This window comes from Carassius auratus, linkage group LG44F (assembly GCF_003368295.1).
Source record: "Carassius auratus strain Wakin linkage group LG44F, ASM336829v1, whole genome shotgun sequence".
Taxonomy (NCBI): domain Eukaryota; kingdom Metazoa; phylum Chordata; class Actinopteri; order Cypriniformes; family Cyprinidae; genus Carassius; species Carassius auratus.
The window spans coordinates 837037-860273 of record NC_039298.1 but is presented as its reverse complement, the minus strand read 5'-3'; the positions used below and the strand labels follow the sequence as shown (position 1 = coordinate 860273).

The 23237-nt window shown below is 38.5% G+C and overlaps 1 protein-coding gene across 1 annotated transcript; it reads left to right on the top strand.

Annotated features, from left to right (window-relative positions):
* The first annotated feature begins 1889 nt into the window (after positions 1 to 1889).
* On the top strand, positions 1890 to 22105 carry LOC113068266 (endonuclease/exonuclease/phosphatase family domain-containing protein 1-like). Its single transcript, XM_026240932.1, has 7 exons — positions 1890 to 2975; positions 11786 to 11837; positions 17808 to 17918; positions 20223 to 20357; positions 20873 to 21008; positions 21155 to 21349; positions 21636 to 22105. The coding sequence occupies exons 1-7, from the start codon at positions 2143 to 2145 to the stop codon at positions 21830 to 21832; spliced, it is 1659 nt and encodes a 552-aa protein (XP_026096717.1). The 5' UTR covers positions 1890 to 2142; the 3' UTR covers positions 21833 to 22105.
* The last annotated feature ends 1132 nt before the right edge of the window (positions 22106 to 23237 follow it).

Below are 23237 nucleotides of genomic sequence, written 5' to 3'. Positions count from 1 at the left end.
TTTGTTTTTTGTAGTTATATGTTGTTTGTTTTTTGTAGTTATGTTTTGATTGTTTTGTAGTTATATGTTGTTTGTTTTGTTTTGTAGTTATATGTTGTTTGTTTTGTTTTGTAGTTATATGTTGTTTGTTTTGTTTTGTAGTTATATGTTGTTTGTTGTGTAGTTATATGTTTTGGTGTTTTGTTTGTTTTGTAGTTATATGTTTTGTTTCATATCAATACCATGAGTTTTCATTTTTATTTGGCGTACTATTTCTATGCATTTTCATGTTTCTGTACAACTACATAATATCGCTGTAACACTGCCAAAGGTCATGGGTTTGAATCCCAGGCAATGCATGAACTGATAAAAAGCGCACCTTGAATGCATTGTGCATGCAGTGGTTTAGGTCATGGAGATAAATGGCATTGTGTCCTGAAAATACAGCTACATCGATGCACACAGTATCATGTCTCTGGCACACAGCAGAGCATGTGGTAATGCTCTCTAAAGTGCAGCTTCATGTCTGATCAGGCTGCTGTCCGTGTTGGCTGGAGGCTGTACAGTGTGAGAACTTGTTAATGGGGTCCCTCAGCACTCGGGCCGATCAGAGGACACTCTTATGTAACCAACACAATAGTGGATGATTTGATGCCAGGGCTGAACATGTCCTGCCAAACACAAAGCCATCAGATTGAGCCAATCCTAAAGTCCTGCAGCATGGTGACCTCATTCCCACCAGACTCTGGGCAACACGGCCGGCTCGCAGACAAACCTGTAGATTCATCAGCCAATGAATCTGATCCATCTATACATGACTGTAGCATCAAGTCAGTATTTGCACATTAACTCTTATTCGTCAGACCTCTTATACACATCTCAGACTATTAGTTGTGAGGAATTGGTGCCGGATCATTGCCACATTACCTGAACTAGTCAACATGCCAGATATGTGAACTGAACAGATGTGAACACAGTGCTATCAGACCACCAGCACACCTCGTTCCAGAAATAGTTCAGCTGGGAACATTTAAACACATTAGGCAAAATAATCCATTGCTATTGTTTTATAGCACAAAGAATTGTAGTCATAAATGTTTAAGATTATTGCGAGAATAGTTTGGACTTTGTATAGCTTTACTCTAATCTTTTATTTTTACTGAACAGCTAGATCGCTGATAAGAAACTATTTTGAATCTTGAGGCAGATTTGATCTTCTTTCAGCTGCAATCACAACTGAGATGAATCATCTGGCATTCATTCAGATCAAATACATGATGGCAATGAACTGACTGCAGCTCCATGTGCACTGTGATAATTAAGGTTTAGAGTTATAAATGTCGTCCTCATCTCTCCTAGGCTATTCAGGGTATAATTGGGAGAAAAAAAAACTCCTTATGGCTCCTTATGGGAAGAGCAGGAAACAATTAGGCTACGTCACATTTTGGGAACAAAATGTTAGCTAATCACAATAGCTCCGTGTCTCTATCAAGTGTCACACTGGGAGAGTCCGCAGACAATGGCCAGCAATAATGACAGGAGGCCACGCCCCCGTCGACTGGACGCCAGCGCTTCTGATGTTTGATTAGTGCTTTGAAATACCTTTGGGAAGTCCGATTCATTTGAGAGTCGATTCTTTCGAATCTGTTATGTCTGTTATCACTGTTTTCTATTAATTTGTATACACGAATAGTGTTTTTTTTTCTGAATAAATGATCCTACTTTCTTATCTGCCAGTTGTTTATGGTTCCAACCTATCACCGACCTTTACAGTTTTCTCACGGATAGCTCTCCTCAGAGTCCAGTGATTCAGGAACGCTGAAGAAATTGATTCGATCGAATCATGAAAAAGAGTCGGTTGAAAAGAGTCGTCGGCGAATCGGATACCTCGAAATACATTACAGTAGAAACCGCGCTGGAGTTCACTTCAGTTCAGTCTGTCTGTCTGGACGCTGTTCGTTCTGCTCCGAGACTCAGACAACACGGCGAATTTAGCGAGAACCGACGGGGATACGTGTTTACAGCGTGTCATGTTTAACGAGAGATCGCTGGTGAAGTGTCGGCGTTAAATATCAAGTTCAAATATCAGGATTAGTATATGCGCTCAGTGCGTAGCGGTCCGGACGGGTTTCATTCTCTTTCATTTCAGATTCACCGGGACACATGGGTGGGAATCTCGGGTGCCACCGGTCCATTCCCAAGGACCCCACGGATTTCTGCCAGGGCAAGCGCAAGTTCAGCGCGGCATGCAACTTCAGCCACATCCTGGTGAACCAGGAGCGGCTGAACATCAACACCGCCACCGAGGAGGAGCTCATGACTCTCCCGGGCGTCAACCGCGGGGTGGCTCGCAACATCGTGGAGTACCGCGAATGCATCGGCGGATTCAAGAAAGTCGAAGACCTGGCGCTGGTCAGCGGGGTCGGTGCCACGAAACTAGAGGCTATTAAACTAGAGATCTGCGTGTCGAGCAAGAACAGCTCGTCTAATCAGTCGCCCTCGTCTCTGCGCAAAGAGCACGAGCACCTGCCGTGCACCGGCGTCAACATAAACACCGCCACGCCGCCGCAGCTCGTGAGCGTCCGCGGCATCACCGAGAAACTCGCCAAGAGCATCGTGGAGTTCCGGTCCGCGCACGGTCCCTTCCGAAGCATCGAGGACCTGGTCAAAGTGCCCAGCATCAGCTCGTCCCTGCTGGACCGCATCCGCTTCCAGGTGTTCGTGGAGCGCTCCAGGACTCCTTCCACCAACACCAACGGAGGCGTCACGCAGCCGAGCCCCGTGTCCTTCAGTGAGGGCAGCGAGGAGCCGGACGCTCCGCTCGAAGGACCACCGCTCGTCACCTCTGCGCGCCCCTGCGTGGAGCCTCCGCCGGGCACGCGCGACGGGAAGCCCGTGGTGCGCGTGGCCACCTGGAACCTGCAGCGCTGCTCCAGCGAGAAGGCCAACAACCCTGGGGTCAGAGAGGTCATCTGTATGACCCTCCTAGAAAACGAGTGAGTGCACTCTATTCCAGAGCTAACAAGTTCTTCTGCATGCTCTATGATCTTTTTAGAATAGTACCTTTAAAATATCATAATAACGTTACCATTTTTTGACACTTTACCATAGTATTACCTTGGTTTGTGCGCATCTACCATGATAATACCATATTTTTGGATGTACAATCCGAGTACCCTTATAGCACCATGCTTATGGACATGCACAATGTCTTATATTAGAGGATTTCTGAAATGTTCTTTGAATATGCATATGAGGCTTTATCTAATTAAAAATCCACTTATGCACACCTTTTATTAGCACATTAGAGTTTTTTTTTTTTTACAGACAGAGTTTTTAGATATCTATTTTTTTATCATTCAGTAAAACATAAAATATTGTGAACAGCCTGCAATAATAATAATAATAGTAAAAATATTTTAGGATTAAAATGTTATGTAGATCTGGTAAATAATATATGAACAAACCCCTCGGTGAAAACTTTCAGATTATAGATAGGAATGAAACTGGACAGTTTGGTGTAAGCACTACTGGCACAAATAGATCAAGTGTATTTATTTATTTCTTTTTAATTTTTTTAAGGATTACAATAGAGGATTGCATTGTAAGATTGTCACACTCAAAGTGTTTCTAATTATTAATGACGTGATTTTTGCAGTCTGCGTTGTCTGATGGTTTCATTATTTTCTAAATCACAGACCAGATGTTTTTCGCAGCTTTTAAGAACTTAGTGCGCTGACTGCCAGCAGGGAAGAACATGATAAAGCCACATCTGAGTCGACTGCACCTTATCACATCGCAGCAGGATCCGCCCAGGTTTTATTGCATTGGTGGATTCTAAGACAAATGTTTATACTGTTAGTTGTTTTATGGCACACACACACACACACACACACACACTGTAATTCACTCAGGGGTGTTGCTGATGTACGTGCCCTCATTCTTGTCATGACTCAGGGAGGGTTGTTACATAAGCCTGAGTGTGTGTGTGTGTGTGTGTTGAAGAGGGTTGAAATAGTAGTATTCTCATTGGCAGAGAGACTACAGTGTTATGAATAACATCGGTGCTGAATGCTGTAACAGCTATGCATGCAATGCAACTGTCTCTGTAAAGCAGTGATTCCCAACCAAGAGGCTCGTGTAACGTGTTCAGAGGGCATTTGGAAAGATTTCGATTCTGCTTTGTTAGACCTATTAAACAGAATTATTAGTAAATTCAAAATAACTAGTTATTTTTTAAACATTAGCAAAGATGGCAGTTGTAGCAGAATATATGTGCCGCTTGATTGCATAAAGATCAGTTATTGTTTTCATGTTTAAGAGTGACTTTAATGATAAATGATATCTGGTGTATAAGGGGTTAAATTAAAGGAAAAGCTTTCTGGTTTTGTGTTGATGAAGCAGAGTTATTCACTAAAACTATTCTTTATAAGTATAAGTGTTCTTTACTCTAAAAAGTATAAAATAAAGCTGAAATAAATCAAAACATTAGAATAAAATGCTCTTCTTGGGAATTTTCTTATCTTGTCTCTTGTTAGCAAGCTTCATCAAGAACCATCATTTATTCAGATAGAGACATTTTCTTACAATAATAATAATAGTAATAATAACAATAATATTTTTTTCTTAAGAACATATTCAAGAGTTTGTCAAGAATTGCACAGAATTTATTGGGATTTATCTTAAGGCGTTTCTTAACTTATTTCTTAAGAAGCCCCTCGTTCATCGTTCATCACAGAAGGTCATATGCAGATACTGGACAAATTCTGCTGTGTTAGAAATATTCATTTTGACACAGCAGCATATTGCTGCATTTAAAAGCTCACGTCAGCTTACAAAACAGCAGCAAGCGTCTCTCAAGGGCACTTTATCACTTTACAAACTCATTCCTCCTTTTTTTTTTTTTTTTGGAGAACTCACTTGAGTTACAGAGTAAATCAAACGGCATCAGATTCAGCCCATCTCAAAACAAACCCTGTCCTGGAAATGACTGCTTTCTTGAAACCCGAAATCAAACGTCCCGTCAGATGTTTGTTTCCATCACACTCCCGCTCACATGACTGTGGGTAACCTGAGATCTCCTGCACTCGTGAAGACGTGAGGTCTAACCTGAAACGGGAGGAAATATTGATTAAAATAGCAATGATTTACAGCAGAAATGCCATTATCTGTTGATGAATGCAGTCTAGTGTGTGACAACCCTTGAGAAACCCGAGAATCAATACAGCCTCGTGACGCTTTGACCTTTTGACTAGATAACCATGAAAACTCACTTAACCGTCTGATTGGATTTAAAGAGTGAAGGTCTACAATATGCTCAAATGTTGCCCATAATGATATACTAAATGCATAGGCACTGACATAAATAGGCAAACTTTTGAAGATGTATTTATAATGTCCATATGTTGTTGTATTAGAAGCAGTATCATTTATGTACAGCCAAACGGCACACAAGTGTAATACTTGCACGTCTCAGACATACTTGATGTGTTTTCTCTGTAAATGAATGGCAATCTGGTTGATGTGTGATATCTTATCGATGTAAAAGGACACATTAAAACCCACAGCGCTTGAGATGTTTGCTTGAAACGCCGTGACCAATCTGGTTTGTTAAACACACACAGAGTGGAGGAAACCAGCAGACGGCATGATCAGAGGTTACTGTAGTTCACTCCGGAGAAAAGAAGAAGCGTGCACAGAGAGCACCGAGCCAAACTATCTGTAAGTACTCATCTCCGTATCTGTCAACTTCAGCTGGCTTTTGTGAGTGCGGTCTCCATGGTGCTGTACTACATTATGATGAGCCATGTGCACAGAGACAGTTTCAGATCTCTGAAAGGATCGGCTTCTTGTTCTGAAACTATATTTGACATTTTCTGTGCTTGCCGGTGCAGAAGATCAGCATTTGACCTCATGTGTAATTTTTACAGTTTCATTTCTTCCACAAAAATCCATGTTTTGGATGCAGAACATATTTCAAAATCAGTCTTTTTAAAGTTTATTATTCCTTGACTTTAGTCCATATCGCAGTTTGATGAAGTGCACGGCCTTGCTTAAAACATCATTCAGCCAAATTCCTGTTCTACAGTAAAGTACATTTTTAGGACTGGATCTGGATCTTGTTTTTTTTTTATTGTCCACCAAGTGAAAATCAATCCTAGAAATTGGCCAAATTTGATAAGACAGAATAAATCAGAATTGAATCAGGAGAACTTCTCACCAAGAAATGTCCACACAATCTTTTTTTTTCGTAACAGATTTTGGTCGTTCTCTGCAAACAACGTTTTCTAAAGACATGCAGCATGTGTATAATATTATATAATAATAAATTAAATATGTATAATTAAAAATATATTATTAAATAAGTCTTTAAAATGTATTCTTAACACATTTAAAATGCCTACAAGAGTATGTGATTTTTGCTTACATGTGGTTTTAGTTCTTTTTTCTTTTTTTTTTTAATACATATATTTTTTTCACACACAAATTCTTATGTAATGCATGGTTGGTGCATGAGACCCAATATCTGTTGCACAAATGGTTTATTATTACTCTGTAATAATAGCTAGTTTGTCCGTATCTTTAAAGGGGGCATATGACGTTGCTAAAAAGAACATTATTTGGTGTATTTGGTGTAATGCAATGTGTTTATGCGTTTTAAGGTAAAAAAAAAAAAACACATTATTTTCCACATACTGTACATTATTGTTTTTTCTGAAAAGCGTTGATTTTTACAAAGCTCATCGTTCTGAAAAGCGAGGTGCGCTCTGATTGGCCAGTTATCCAGTGCGTTGTGATTGGCTGAACACCTCAAGCGTGTGATGGAAATGTAACACCCTTTACCAGGTTCAGGAAACTTTCCTTCATGAAATGTGCTGCACACACTCGAATATATGAGTTGTTCTGTTCGGGAACAGTGTTGTAAACACAACGTAACCACTGATTTCTAGCTGTGTCCTCTTTTGGAAGACCAAACAAAGTAGTTTCGCTTTCACGACGAAATAAACAGCATCTCCGCGACATCAACATTAATACACGTGAACATTTGGGCGGCGTTATGCAAATCTTTCCACATAGTGATGTAGACATGTGGGGCGTGTTTAAACGAGGGGTTTTAGGAAGGCTTGGAGGAGTCTTTTGGCTTGAGAATGTAATCTTTGTGACGTTACAGATCTCCTGTTTGCACGAGCAGCTTGTAACACTCCAAAGAGAAAGAAAAACATGAAATCTCATCGTATGACCCCTTTAACTCAAGCGTGAGCACCAGTCGTAGTGAGGACCAGCTGTCCTCAGCAAACCTTGAGTAATATCGCCCTACATAGGATGCGGATTGTCATGGTCATTTTGCAAGAGGTTTAATTTTTATTGCAAAATTGGATTTCGAAAGGTTTCCTTGCAACAGTTTGGGCTGACTGACACGAATGACAGACTGCGAGAAAGAGGCAGATGCTGTTGATTTATTCCTAAGACTGAGGCTGGATCGAAGTCGTTGTTTTCAATTCTCTGCAAACCTTTACTTTTCTGCTGACACAACGCCCCGTTGAAAGTTATTATATAGAAACAAGTGCAGGAAGTGACACAATGGGACAGGATATGTGGACCTGTTTGTTGTTGTGTCTATAGATCATTTGTCCATCCTTTAGCGCTGTAATAAACTGCCGAACACATGCAGAACTGCAGACTCACCAGTTACATTTTGACAGAGTTGGACCTTGTCTGTTTTTTTCCCTCAAGGTTCACTCTCTCATTGATTGAAACATAACTACAGCTGTGTTAGCGCTGAGCGTTTATTTGCAGTTTGTGTTTTGCACTTGTAGTCTTTAGAACAGTTTATAATGCTTGGGGAATCTGAAAGCCATTCTTCTCAATGGAAGTTGCTCGGCTGACGCAGGAACTCCTCTGAAGAAGGAGATTTGAAATCTTTCAGATGAAAGAAATCCGGCACCAAAGGAAAATGAAATCTTGGTTGCTGGGTTTGTCTGAGATAGATCATACCATGCACGTTATTATAATGAGAGGATGTGCAAACTTGCAGAACTCAGCGCAGGACAAAAAGATCTCCAGTTTTGCCAATATCAGATTCGCCGGGGCCCTAAGAGCCGCTTACGTTGTTTATAAGTCCACCCCTGGCTGTGGTTGCTTTAACTTTTGACCCTGTCTGTAACATGCAAAAAATTGAGGAACAGAGTTGTTTGCTTATGTGAAAATATGCTAATTTGATAATATGTGTAAATAACGGATTTAAGAAAAGAAAGTATGTGTCGATGGCAAACTGACCAAACAAGACCAGCTATAAATGCACTGTTTATTAATCTTTAAAATTAGCCATTAATTTTTTATTTTCAGTTTTAGTGATTTTAGTACTTATTTGACAATATCTGACACATTTTCAAGTTTTTTTATTTTTTTATTTAGTCATATATTTTAGATTCTCTTTAGATTTAGTAAACGCTGCTCAGAAATATACAATAGAAACCACTTCTCATTTGTATTTCAATGATAAACATCTACAGTACTTCTGCAAAACAAAACAAGAATAAATCCATCAGTTAGATTGAAGAACAATGTGCTTCAGCTTGGAAGACATTTGAGCTTGATTGAATTAAGCATTCAGGATGATCACAATCTGCTCCCAGTGCCACACAGATTGATGATGAGATGATGTGAGGAGTTTATTGGCAGATAATGGAGATCAGGCTGTTGTTTGATTGCTGGATGACCAATAGTTCGAGGTCGTTCCTTCTCTGGTTAACACAGGCTTTATTACTGTATGCTAATCTACAGTAGGTTCTCTTCCCATGCCATCTGAGTCATATACTCAATAACATACTTCTTCATCGTGTTTATGGTCTTGTTGAACTACATGAAGACTCTTTTAAGTGAAAGAAAGCTCACTATGATAACACTTAGCCGTGACGTTCTGCACAGACATCAATTAATGCAATAGCTAACACAAACTAACAAAGAACAACACCTTCTCACCGTTTATTAATGTTTGTTAATGTCCTTTTATACTATTGTAACATTTCAGGCTGTTGAACAAGTTATATTTATACGTTTATATTAACATAGATTGATGAAAGGTTCACGTGAGGGTTCGTGATTGTGGAGAACGTTGTCTGTGGTGCTTATATAATCATTTTACTGTGTGTTTGTTTAATGTCTATTAATGTTTATGGGGTTTTATTATTATTATTTTATGAGGGAGCAGCTGCTTGGCTTTCAGTGTTGAAGTGTATTGATCCCAGTTTTAATAACACACACACACATATAAACACCAACTAATCAAATGAACACACACACACACACACACACATATAGGGTGGTGGCTGACTGTTTGTTTTCTAAACAGGATCTGTGTCCTCAGTTTCAGCCTTAGCTGTAAAAATAAGGATGGATTCTCTCCTCTATCTTTCTGTTTGTCTTTCTTGAACGGTTTTTTGAGCTGAAATCAACTTGTGTCCACAGGCCAGGAAGGTTTTATTATCAGAGATAAAGTGAAGCGTGTCATCTCTTCACTAGCAGCATCAGAATGGCAAGTATAAGAGTTTTCAGCTAGGTTTAATGAACCCTCCCCCTGTCTCCCATTGGTTTAAAAACAGCTAGTCCCGCCCCCAATCCACTGCGTTGGTTGAGCCTGTGTTACTGTGTGGAGATGATCAGGAAACTAACCCGAAACTAACAGACCACTGAAACAGTTTTACTATAGACATCTTTAAATCTTTAAAAGTCTGTCAGAGTTCTGATATCTTCATTTTTCAATGACTTTTTCTGCAGGTTACATTGTTAACCCAGTGGGTAAAAGTGAGAGACTTTACGCCCCTTTCACACATGCAGTCGTTACAGGTGAATTACCGTTAAGAGATCACGTGTGAACTGGACCTTTTTAAAAACAATGGTAAATTTGTTCCAGTAATTTACCAGTATGATATGTTGCAACATTACCAGTAAACACGCAGTAATGTGCTCTGTGTGAACGCAGAACTAGATGAGCAGTACGTACGTGTATGAACACACTGATGTCAAATATCTGCTCTGAGCCGATCATAAGACTCTGACGCTGATGACGCTGTTTACGGAAGTCAAAGAAATGTCTAAAGTCGTCTAATATGATGTCTTCGAACAAAAAAAAAAAAAAAACAGCTGAATGATTGTTATCTTTTGGCACAAGAATGAAACATCAACAAAAACACTGAGCGTGTTTACCCCTTCATGTTTACATGAGGTCACTTCCGGTCAGTGATGTCACAGAATGTCCTGGTGTTTACAAACTGATGTGTGAAGGGTGCTTTATGTGTAAAACGCCTGTGTGAACAGTGCACTTTTGTATTTACCGGTAAAGGTGTTCCACCAATTTTAAGGCAGTTTAGTGAGAAATGGGCTATTGACTCCTTTACTGTTGATCAGAGACACACGACTTGATTCTGCTCGGATTCCACTTGGAGTAGGAATTTTAACATGGAAAAAGTGACTCCCTTCAGCAGTTTTGCCGAGTAGTGAGACGCTGTGAACTCTGGGAAACCTGCAGGACTGTTCTGTTCCTCCTGACAGTACAGTACAATTGATTTGTGTTTATAGTCGCTCTCTGAGCTCTTCTATTTCACGCCGACTTCGTGGCTCCAGTCTGAAGTTGTAAAGCTCCAGTGTAGATAAACATCCCCGTCGAGAGGATGGCTTACATTTTCTCCAGTTCACCTCACAAGAGGTCAAAATGAAGCTATGCACGGCAGTAATGTCCGCTGGAATATACAGTGTGTGTTTGGAACAGAAAATGAATGTGTATGTCTTATACACTCTGCCACATTTCCAGTCCTCCACCGAGAGCAGAGCTTCAGTCTGCTCGTGAATATTCATGAGGGACTGCTGGGGTGCGAAGAAGAGTTTAGCAGGGCTTTCTAATGACTTCTGTCAAGAGTGTCTCCAAACATTGTGAGATGGCCTATTATAGAGTCCAGAATATGTAGTGTCTGCTTCATCATTGTACATTTTTATTAGATTTAATTAACACATTGCTCTTAGTCCTCTAGAACCAGTGTTGATCTCGTTAACCAAAACTAATACTATAAAAACATATTTTTTTTGTTAATTGGTTAATTGTTTTGGTCATATTATTAAATTAATTATAAGATTTAGATGTTGCCAGATTTGTATTTATTTAAATATTTTAAGAATATTTTAAAAAGAACAAACAATTTTTTTTTTTTTTTTTTTAATGACTAAAACTGAAGCTAAATTAAAATGAAATCTGGAAATAAAGTAGAAGCTAATTCAAAATATTAGTAAATGCTATAATAATAATAATAATAATAAAATTACACTGTCCTGGTCAAAACAATTGCTCAGAAAGGCTTATATGTATTTAGATGCAAATATAATAAAGGTGATGTGAGAGTAGTCTGTGTAGTCCATATTTCATGAAACAAAACCTAGGCATATTGTTCTCAGTGTGCCGGAGCAGAGATATTCGGGGAGTCCCGAGGACAGGCAGATCTTGACTTTGTCAAAGATGAGTCCAGTAATGGAGCTGACCTTCTTGAACATTTTGTTAGCATTGCTCCCAGAGGACCCCGATGCACAAGAGCACTACTGAGGGAAGTGTGGGGTTTTCATATCATCTGTCATCTTAACTTTACACAATCGTTTAATGAAAAGAGCAGCTCTGACATTTCTACTTGTGTGTTTGAGAAATCATTAACAAACAGCTCAACGGTTATTAGGACTGAAAACAGAGCATTGTCATTACCTCAGCTGTCGTCACCCGGTGTAAACTGAGTCTCACATGCCTTGTTTCTCTCTCTCTCTCCAGCATCAAGCTGCTAGCGGTTCAAGACTTGGTGGATCGGGAGGCTTTAGACAAGGTAGTGTCAGATTTCTACACACACCTCTTCACTTTTACACACTAGCCTGGTGTTTCACATCCGTATGTGTCCGCTGTGTCTCTATAAGAACCACCTGATCCTCCTTGTTAATTTTGTGCAGTTTAGTGGTTAAAAAGCCCCATTATACTTCAGATCGAAGAATGAAACGGTGTGACATCATTTCAAACTCATTCTGACGCTTTGAAGTCATTTTGGCAGTTCGGTGCAACTTGGCACGCAAATGTTTTGGAAAACTTGATGCTGGCTGTTAAAGATGTTCAAACTGACAATTACATAGACCAGATGTCAGAATAATGTTCAACTTTTTGTTTCCGGAGGTAAAAATCCCATTAATTTTCACCACTGCGGAACTGATTTTTAGCAATAACTTATAAACCAGATTTTTTATGTCATCCTCCCTCTCCTTTCGTTTCTACCTAACCTATTAAAATCATGATTCTTTTCTATTTTAAGATGTGTGTGTGTGTGTGCTGTGTTTGGGGTCTTCTCCGCACTGCCTGATGCTGGTTATAGACTAGTAAAATAGGTTAGCAGAGCAGCAGTTATTCAGTGAGAGTCGACCCATATTTCTACCGTCTCCTCTTTCAATCACACTCTATTTCTGTTCTCTTTCTCTCACTGCAGAGTACAGAGCTTCTTACCGTCCTGCTCGTCTTTCTGGGACACGCCATACTGATTTGGTGTGACATAGTGGTTTAACCTTAGGGCTGGTGATTGGAAGGTTGCTGGTTCAATCCTCGCAGGGTGCGAGCTGTGAACCTGATCACCACTGCGCCCTTGAGGTCCAGGGCAGTTATCCCTGTGAGGGGTGCATAGGCACCGACTGCCATTATCAATAACAACTGGCCCTAAAATAATCGTTTTAATGACAGTAGGCAATATGAGGTGACATGAGTAACTGTTATCAGTGCTACTAACCTGAGATCAGCTTTCATGGAAATGCACAGTAATTTAATCATTCAGTAAAAAATATTTAAATGAGCATAAATTTAATGGTAAAGCATTGTAAAAGATACGACAGTGTAAACCTGTTAATTGGTTAATGGTAAAACTGTAATAGATTTAATGGGAAATGTAGTGTAATTAAACAGTAAAATACTTTAAAAAGTGCAGTTTGGAAGTAAAAAAACATAAACAAAAACTTATCTAATAATTTAGTGGAAACATCAATTTTAATTCTTTGTGTAAAAGCTCACATTTAGTGTTTTGTCAGTGAAAAAAATATATATTTCTGTAAAACAAAATTTAAGTGTATGTTTAAGTTCAGTCTGTAAAATGTAAATAGTTGCTGTCCACCCTATTTTTCCAGCGCAGAGACTTCTGATCTCATCAATTATTTTTGGCTGTACAAAAGATTTGTTATCATATTATGTTAATGTTTTGTTCTAATAGCAATAACATGAAATGCACTTCTAGTTATGTGTCTAAAGCAGCTAAAGAGTCAGAAGTCTTGCACATTCACAGAAAACAGCTTACTTCCATGTTGCAAAACAAGGTGGGTAAGTAAACGTCTGGGAACTAATTTTAATGGGTTTATATAAAGAATAAAAATGACAGTGTAGAATGCTTTCGGATAAAAGTGCCTGGTGCTCTGTTTGCATCCTTCATGTTTATTCCTTCTCTTAGCTTGTTTCTCTTTCTCCCGGCTGCGAGTCATATGGGGCATGAATGAACGATGTTAACAGCATTGTTGCTGCTGTCTGAACTCGGCGTGATGTTCTTTCCTCTAGACTGTTTTCTGCAAGTGCTGACTGGATGGACAGAGACGGAAAGGCACATTTCTCTAACTCGACCCAGAATGAAATGGCATGGGCTTGTTGCCTCTCTGTACTCAGTCTGACATTAACTCATGTTGTGAAATGATGGTATTACAGGCGGTATCCATGGAATGGACTGAGGAACTGATATCAATATTTCTTGTTGAAACAGGAAGTTGGGACCTAGTGAAGGCTCGTCTTATTTATTTATTTTTTGATAAATATCTAGTTTTAGGCCACAGCCTTACAAACCCATCATCTTACAGCTACTGCTAAAGCTGAAGCATACAGACTTAAGCAAAAAGCCACAGCGCTTACAGTAGATTTTGATCTGAAGAGCGCCGGGTGATTGTTGTGCTGTTTGTTTATAGCTTGCCTTGGTTTCCATGGAGTTAGTGGTTTAGCTGTTGCTCTGCTATAAATGCACATTTCCACTAAACTCCTCGTGACCAAAGCGATTTCCCTCAGACATCGGAGCTGTGAGTCATCAGTGAGTTTATAAGAGGGCAAATCAGACCTCTCATAAAAAAATAAAAAAAACCTTGAAAGACCAGCAAAGGCACTCACACTTCTGTCTCTGTCTCCTGGTCTTACTCAGTCTTTCCGCTTGTGTCTCTTTCTCTCAGTTAGATCACAATATTTCACAATATTGCGCTGCGTGCTCTCATGGAAACGGTCAATCATTTGCAGCTCTTTGCATCAGCCACAATCTGTTGTAGGTCTCCTTCTCTCTCTTTCTAAAGGTATGAGAACAGTATTGATCCTTGTGTCCTGGTTGAGGTCAATGTGTAGGTGGCATAAAGAACCAGAGTCAGAGACACCATCAATATTTTTATATCTAGACTGTAATTGCATGTCTCTCTCTCAGAAATATAGAAATATTATGGTCCCAATCTATCAAGCATTATCAGAAGACTTCCCCAAAATATCTCAAAGGAAGTTCACTCAATTGATCCATGTGACACCTTCACTTTGAAAACAATGCAGATTATAAAAATGTTTCATGGAGTGCTAAAAGCTATGTATATAAATAGTTAAATCAAAATTAAAATCTAAATGAATCTATTCAATCATTAATTTCAATAGTTGGTTTGGAAGTTTACCTTTTTATTAATTTTTTTTCTTTATTTTTTTCTTTTTCTCTCAGAAATAAACATTTGAGGAAAGATACTTTATTAAAAACTTATGAATAAAAAAATCATGAACCATACTAACCTACTCTGAGAAGAATAACAGCATTAAAATACATATTATATATGGGGGAAAAATGATAACTTTCTTTCTAGGAGTGAATTAATTTCTTTGAATGATATGAACAAGAAACTAAAAATAAGAACTTTTTAAATGTTTTATATATATTTATGTATTTATTATAGTTCATTGCAAAAGTATATATATATATATATATATATATATAATATTTTAGCAGAGTGTAGGGAGAATGATTCAATAACATTTTTCACTAGGCCTTGACCGATTCCTGCTGACCTCTTTTGCAGTGAATAAAAGCCGGTTCAGAATATTTATAAATACTACGATTATATTTGGAAATCTGAATATAAATATTTTTATAACAGCATTTAAATAATAATAAATTAGCAGGTTCTCTCTTCAGGATTTTAGGTAGTGTAGATGATTTCACCAATACTCAAACTATTAAAACACACTTTAGCACTAGAACTGTTATTTGTGCAGCGGTCAGAGTTTAAGAGTGACAGCTTTTAGTGTAAACACAGATGATTCATGTTCACTAGTGTTCACCATCTTCATCATCATCATGTGTGGGAATCGATTGCTTCACTTGGTTAGCTCTCAGTGTGAATGAGATTGTACCAGTCATTGATGAACACAGCGCCAAAGCCCCGTCATCACCTGTCTTTAGTCACAGTAACTTATGCACACCTGTGCCTTATTGTGCTGTTTACAGAGTTACTGTTACACAAGATCCCCAGCAGAACCCAGAAGACAAGGCACCGCATAGACACCCGCTGGTCATTTTTGGAGGGTTTTGTTTTGATTTTGGTTTGTTTTGACATCAGTGAAGAGGTTTGTTGAGCCCACATTCCTCCGGCGCTCTTTACCGATCAGCTGATGATAATGACGCTCTGGCTCCGTCCCCTGGTGCCCTGCAGGAAACTCTCCTGGTTAATTATAGAACAGAACAGGAGGTAATGGGAATGTCAGATGTAGTTATCAGATTTCCCAGCTCATGTGGACACATACTCTTTGCTAGAATAACGCCAGCTTGGGTTTGCTAGAAGATTCACAGATCTGTTTAAAATCTTACCAAGGGTTTGGCTTCTCTGAAGTGAGGTGATCAAGGCACTGTTTATACCTGAACTTAAGATGTGTTTTGGTCAAATGGATCACAAGTAGACGAGGGAGAGACATTCCCATTCACACCTGGTGTTTTAATCTGTCTGTTCTGTCCACTGTGCAATTTACATATGAGCCTAAAGCTATTTTTTATATATATACTTATTTTAAGATGATTTTAAGATGTTTAATGCGTGGATAAAAATCTGCTACACAAGTCAGTCAAAACTGTGCTGAGAGAGAGATGGACAGAGAGACAAGGAGAGAAAAAAAACAATAAGTTATATTCACCTATAAGTTGTCAGCAAATCCTTTATATTTCACCAGTATTCACAAAGAATAAGATAAAAAATCAGGAAATATTGTGTAATCAGAAAAGATTGTGCTGAAAAATTATAGTTTAATGGCATTCCTTTTTAACAATAAAGGCTTATAAACATCAAAATGTGTGCACAAGAGAGGCTTTTATTGATGTGTACTCACAACATGAACAAAACTGTGCTTTTGTAAAATATAGAAAACAAACAGGATGCACTTTCACCCATCTCTGTTTCCTTATGGTGCAGCCATAAAAATGAAACCAGTCAGACTTTTTTTATTTTATTTAATTATTTAGCTGAAACCTTTTTTTTTGTTGGCCTGTTTATTCTATTTCTATCATTTGTCATTTTATTCCGTTTTTCTCAGTTTTCTCCTGTTGTTTATGCATAAATTTTTAATGGGCCACATACACTTACTTACCATTGTAATTGAATTTAGATATAATTTAACATTCAAATTGTGTCAAGTAACTGATAGGAAGTGAACCTCGTAACGTTTGGGAATTAGCTCAGTCAGTTGAGTGGAAGTGGACTTTCCAACGCATTCACATTCGCATTTTTGACTACTTCTGAAAGTGGTCGGAAGTGGAAAAGGTCTTGCACCACATTCACACCTTTATAGCGTTGTCCACTTCGATTGGATCCACCAAACCACTTTGTAATACCAGGTCTAAATGGTGCCCAAAATGTAAGGCCCAGCACCAGAAAGCTGATTCTTCAGGTCCTCCAGCAGGAGGTGACCATAAACTCCAGGAATGTTTCACAATCATTTGACGGTGGTTAGAAATAACTGCAGATCTAAACCCCACAGAAAAGATTAGCTCACAGAAAAATGATAATTCTGTCATCAGTTGGGACATGGACAAAAGAGAATGGTATAAAACGGTGTACTTAAAAGCTTTAGTGAGGGTAGAAATAACTACAATCCCAGGAAGCACTGAGAATGACGATCTCATCAAAAACAAAAAACAAAAATATTATTTTAAATGTGTTGATTATGTCCATAGAAACAATATATTTTAAGTTGATTGCAAAACATTCATTTAGATTTACTCTCCGCCACTCGGATTGATGGATTTTTTTGTACAGCATCATTGGAAATGTAGTTTTTAACACAAATTCAGCTTTTAAACATGATTATTGAATAGATAAGTATGCAATATGTATCATGCATTTTCAGTAGGAGTGTCATTGAGGGCTATTGAAGCACTGAATACCAGTTATAATATCTAAAAGCCATGTTGTACATTTTAAAAAAAAGATTTTCTATGTGTGTAATAATAGAAAAGTTATTTCATATTTTATTTGACTTTTCTGTTTTGACCCCTTGAAAACCAAAGAAATACATGCGTGAATAACAAAGGTTTCAATTGCAGTATTATTTTACAGATGTCTTAAAAAAAACCCCGACATAAATCATCATAAAATGCAATATCAAGTATGTATTTTTCCTAGTTTTGGGCCAAAGCTGCTTACAGGGGCATCCCCACAAGGAAGTGTAAGGCTCTATCATGTTTCAATGCTAATCGGCTGTGCGTTGTGTTTGTTTGTGTCAGTTTTGTGCAGAGCTGAATCAGCCGTCTCTCTGCAGCGTACGCAAGTGGAAGAGCGCCAGAGGCCTGTGGAAATGTGCCGTATCAGAGAAACCCACCGGACAGTCCAGTAACGTAAGCTTGGCTCCCTGCAACACTTATACACACACATATACGCAAACGTACAAATATTTAAGAAGCAAATATCTGCTGCTACAGCATACAGACAGTCCGTGCAACACTTAAAATTGCCTTTTAAGGATGAAGAACATGAATGACGCCAAAGCACTTCACCAATAGTTCAAGATCTTGGCCATGTCTGGAGGAGTCTGAACACTAGCTGCTCTCTGGATAGTGCTGTTTACCCACACAGGAAACATGTGGCAGATATAAACACCACTGAAACTGAGCTGTCATGTAGGACAAATGAAAGAGATTTCGCACGTCTCCACTCACACAGGCCTGCTCTTCATCACAGAGCACTACTGTAAATATAAAGAAGAATCGAGGGATGTATTAGACCGGATATATTCCTCTAGTTGAATAATGGGTGATAACTTATTACCGCAATGGGTTTTCAGAGAAAGAAAGTTTCAGGTTCAGGTTCCTGTTTTTAGAAGTTTGTGTGGGTTGAATCCTGAATCATTTCCACCTCAGTGAGCGCAATCAGCATTCATTTTCAATACCTGCACCTGATGACATTTTCAATAGAGATCTGTTGTAATGCACACGAGCGGTGTGTACTTTCCCCCTGATCTCTTATCTGCACTTTCTCTGCACATATCAATGGACATCAGACACAAAGGGTAAAAACTAAACTGATACACAAGGATCCAGTGGCCTTTAGCTGAACACGCACAGTCACATGAACAAACCCCAATTCATACGCTCTCTATCTATGCAAATCTGCAGGCTCTGTGTCTTGTGCTGCTGGGAAACGCTTCACTTGTCCGATCTGGCAACCATTGTTTCAAAGAGCTCTGGAGTGTTGTACTTTGCCACCATGTTGTTTAATAACATTTTGAATTAGCTTCTCATTTTCATTTTAAAATTTATATTGTAGTAATATTTTACAATTTTACTGTATTTTTAACATAAAAAACTTAACACAATAATTTAATCAATTTAATTTAATGAAAAGTATTCTCTTTCATGGATCAGAGTTATTTTAGTGTTGTTATTTACTATTATAGTACTTGTGTACATGTGAATGAGTTTTTATTTTTAGATTTTCAATTCCCGTTTTAATTTTATTTATTTTTTGTAATTTTGTCATGTGCATTTGTGATTGAATTTTTTGTTTGTTTATATTTCTGTTTAGCTTTTATTTGTAAAAAAAAATAAAATAAATAATGCAATGCAAAAGTTTAGAAATGTTGCCTTGAAAACGAACTGAAATAAACGTTTTTTTAAGCTTACGTTTTTCCTCTAATATTTATATTTGATTTCTGCTTTATTTTAACTAGTTAATAGAATTCAAATGTAAATAGTTTAACTAGTTAATAGAATTCAGGTTTCAATAGTTTGTATTGTATTGGATTAATTAAATTAAGGAAATACAGCTATTATTTGCCTCAGACCCGTGTGATTTATATTATTACCTTGAACACAGAAGGAGATATTTAGCAGAATGTCTTGGCTCTGCTTTTCCATATAATTTGAAAAATGATTCTAAATTAAAGCAATAAGCCCTGAGAAGCCGTGGTTTACAGTGAATTTATAACAGCTGAGGAGCATTTTTAGGCACGACCCCGTTAGCTGTTATAAATTCACTGTAAACCACGGCTTCACGGTGCTTATTGCTTTTATAAAACGGTTATCCCACATACATAGTTTCATAAAATTACAGACGTAATGGTATTAATAAAAACAGTATTCTTCCACCAAACAATGTAGTTCCTCAGAGACAGTTGTGGTTCCAACAATGTGGTTGCCGGGCAACACACAGAAGTAAACAAAGCTGAATGTTTGTAGAGTCATTAAGAACAGCTTCAAACACGGCTCAACCAATCAGAATCAAGAGCTGGAACATTCCGTTTTATATTTAAATTAATAGAACGTCACAACTGTAATGATGACGACACAGAGGAACTACATCTGTGGAATCACTTTCAAACGGATTCTTTTTCCAGCTGATGAACGACAAAAACTGTGCCAGCCAATCAGTATCCATCCTGCTTTTAAAAAGCTTGAGCATTTAACCGGACTATAATAAACCAAACAAAAGTGTGCGGTCTGGATGCGGATATAACTGTCATAACAGTCATTATTAATGATATTGTTCTGGGAGTGAACAGGCCTTAAGACTTAAATTCAGTCTGTTTAGAAGAGTCCAGGCTCTTAAACTCTCAGAAAGAAAGGGTACCCAAGTTATCATTATGTTATTAATGTTATTGATCAGATCCTGGTCATTATTGAGGCTGTGCTGTATTCCTGTAGGCTACCGAGTACTCAGGTTTCCTGTGGGACAGCTCTTCTGGGATCGAAATGAAGGATGCCACTGTCTTGGAAAACCCTGCGACTAATGGAAATGGAAAGCATCCTCACACTCAGCCGTACATTGGACATTTTTACGTAAGTTAAACTGGAAAACAGCTCTCTAGTATCTGTGATTGATGCCAAGCTTATTGTTTTATAGAGTTGTTTCATGATACGGTTTTATTTGTGCTATTTAAGTTACACATACACTACTTTTGTGATCAGAAATTTTTACTTATGATAATAGATGGTGAATGTGTACTTTCTGTTCATAAAGCATCCTGAAAAAAATGCTTTGAACATTGATCATCATATTATACTGATTTCTGAAGGATCCTGTGACACTGAAGACTGGAGGAATGATGCTGAAAATTCAACTTTGATCACAGGAATAAATTACATTTTACTATATATTACAATAAAAAACTGTTATTTTAAACTGTAATAATATTTCACAATTTTACTGTATTTTTAACTATAAAAAAATGCAGCCTTGATGATTGAAATCATGAAAACATTCTTACTGACTCCCAACATCTCATCATAAGTCTCTCTGTGTTCTTGTTTGATAATGCAAGCGATAATTCTCACCCACTTGTCTCTGTATTTAGATTGGCTCGTCTGAGCTCACGCTGGTCAGTCTGCACCTGACGGCAGCACCGTCGCCGGCAGAACAGAAGAGAAAAGGCTCATGTGATGAGCTCAAGGCTCACAGACTGAGCGCCGCTCTCCAGGACACTCTCAAAGGTCTGTCCACCATCACTGCAGGACTCATCTTCTGTGCTGACGTGTTTGTGCTGTGTCCGGACTGATTCTGGGTGTTCAGAAATGAAATAACACTGCACGTGACGTCAGCAGCCCTGAATGTTTCTGTGTCGGTGTTGCTGATGTAGGTGAGAGAGAGCTGCTGGTGCTGGGACACTTTGGCATGGCTCCGGACAGCCCTGAGATGGAGTGCCTGAGGAAAGAGAAACTGTGCGCCCTCCTCGCGCCATCCGTCTTTACCAACATCAGCACCCGCGCCCCGCAGGGATCCCGCTGTCTGGACAACATCTGGACCAGTCGCTCTCTCAAGAAGATCTACACAGGTAAGATTGAACACATTAGGGCTGGAGAAATATACATTTTTTTAATGTACGTACTGTATTTTCTTTTGAAAGAAGTCTCTTCTGCTCTGCATTTATTATTATTAGTTTTTTTTTATAAAAAACAGCAATATTGTATAATATTATTACAATTTAAAAAAACAGTTTCTTATGTAAATATATTATAAAATGTAATTTATTCCTGAATAGAAAGGTCAAGTTTCCTGGCGTGTTTGCTCAGTTTAGTGCTGTTGGCTATACCTGCATGTGTTTGTGGTGCCCCCTGCAGGTCACTGCTGGGTGGTGCGCGAGGGCCTGACCAACCCCTGGATCCCTGATAACTGGTCGTGGGGCGGGGTGGCGTCTGAACACTGTCCCGTCGTGGCCGAGCTCTTCGTGGACGTCATGCTGAAGGAGCACCCGGGCGGAGGGAATGGACTGGCGGTGGTGGAGAGAGGAGACACCATGTCCAAACACGAGCGGTGACCTCCGACCTTTTACATGGCCACCGTGGACTAACACAAAGACTGTCTGAATACAGATGAAGAGAGCGAGAAGTGCACCATGATTGCCTTTGTCTTGTCTCACAGTAGAGATCCTATAGCAAGAGACTGTTGATTTTAATATAGAGCTATATAATGAGAGATATTTAAACGCTGATTTATTAAACGTGTACATACAATGAAGTGCAATGAGAAACAAATGACAAGTGTGCCAGGACTTTTTAAGTGAGAACAATAAATCGATATTTATCAGTAACCTGAGTTTGTGTCTCGAATTTCAGAATAATCTCTTGGTATAACCCAAGTGTGCCCTTTATTTCTGCTGTGCTGTTGGCTGTTTTGTCCCAGTGTTCAAGGAACAGAGGCTAATTTCCCCATCCATTCCCCTGTACTCTCGATTGCACGTGTTTTGTCAGTGTGTTGGCATCTTGTCGGAGGATTGTGGATTTGTGTAGACCGAATGCTTCCCCTTTTAACACAATAAGGTCCGGCTGTCATCAAACCTGTTTCCTCTTTCATGTGCTGGATTGGCTCGGTCACATCATGACTCAGGTTATAAAGCTTAGCAAGAAAAACAGGTTGACATGCTTCTAAAACTGTGACTCTCTCTGTATTATTATTATTATATTCATTTAATAATTATTTTATAAGACAACAAGTTCTTTCAGCTTTAATGCTTATAGTTAGGTGAACTTTTTTAAATCAAACTGGGGTTAGGACCAGTGTTATTGTATTGGCATAGACACTGATTTACTTATTATGTATTAAATTAGTTTGTATTTTTGTATTCAAGTTTTAGTTTTAAACAGAACCTCACAAGCCAAGAGAAGTTGCATGTACACTACCAGTCAAAAGGTTTAATACCGTAAGATTTTTATTGTTTTTTTTTTATGTCTTCTGCTCACCAAGCCTGCATTTATTTGTACAGAATACAGCAAAAGCAGTACTATTGTGATATATTTTTACTATCTAAAATAAATAAAATGGAATTTATTGCTGTGATAAAAGTTGTATTTCCAGCATCATTCCTCCAGTCTTCAGTGTCACATGATCCTTCAGAAATCAGAAACTTTTGACTGGTAGCGTAGCAGGAGAGAAACGGGCTAAAGATGAAAGTCCTCTTTCATACTTCTGTCTATCTGCTTTTAGACTTCTGCTGTTTATCCAGCAAACATTCACCTGTTTGCTCAACGGCAGGTTCAGACACACATGATCAGTGAACATTACACACTCAGCAGATGATCCTCACAGCTACAGTCAAAAACACTGTTGGACACCGTCTCAGTCATCCATGCACTGCTCTGAGTCCAAGCACTTTTGCTTTTTGGTTAATTTATCTTTCAGATTTTCATGTAGGCCTACACATGATCAAAACAACATCTATTAGC

Coding starts and splice junctions, on each gene's coding strand:
- LOC113068266 (XM_026240932.1), top strand. CDS start 2,143: ATGGGTGGGAATCTCGGGTGCCACCGGTCCATTCCCAAGGACCCCACG. Junction 2,976..11,785: donor ATGACCCTCCTAGAAAACGA/GTGAGTGCACTC, acceptor CTCTCTCTCCAG/CATCAAGCTGCTAGCGGTTC. Junction 21,009..21,154: donor TCTCCAGGACACTCTCAAAG/GTCTGTCCACCA, acceptor TTGCTGATGTAG/GTGAGAGAGAGCTGCTGGTG.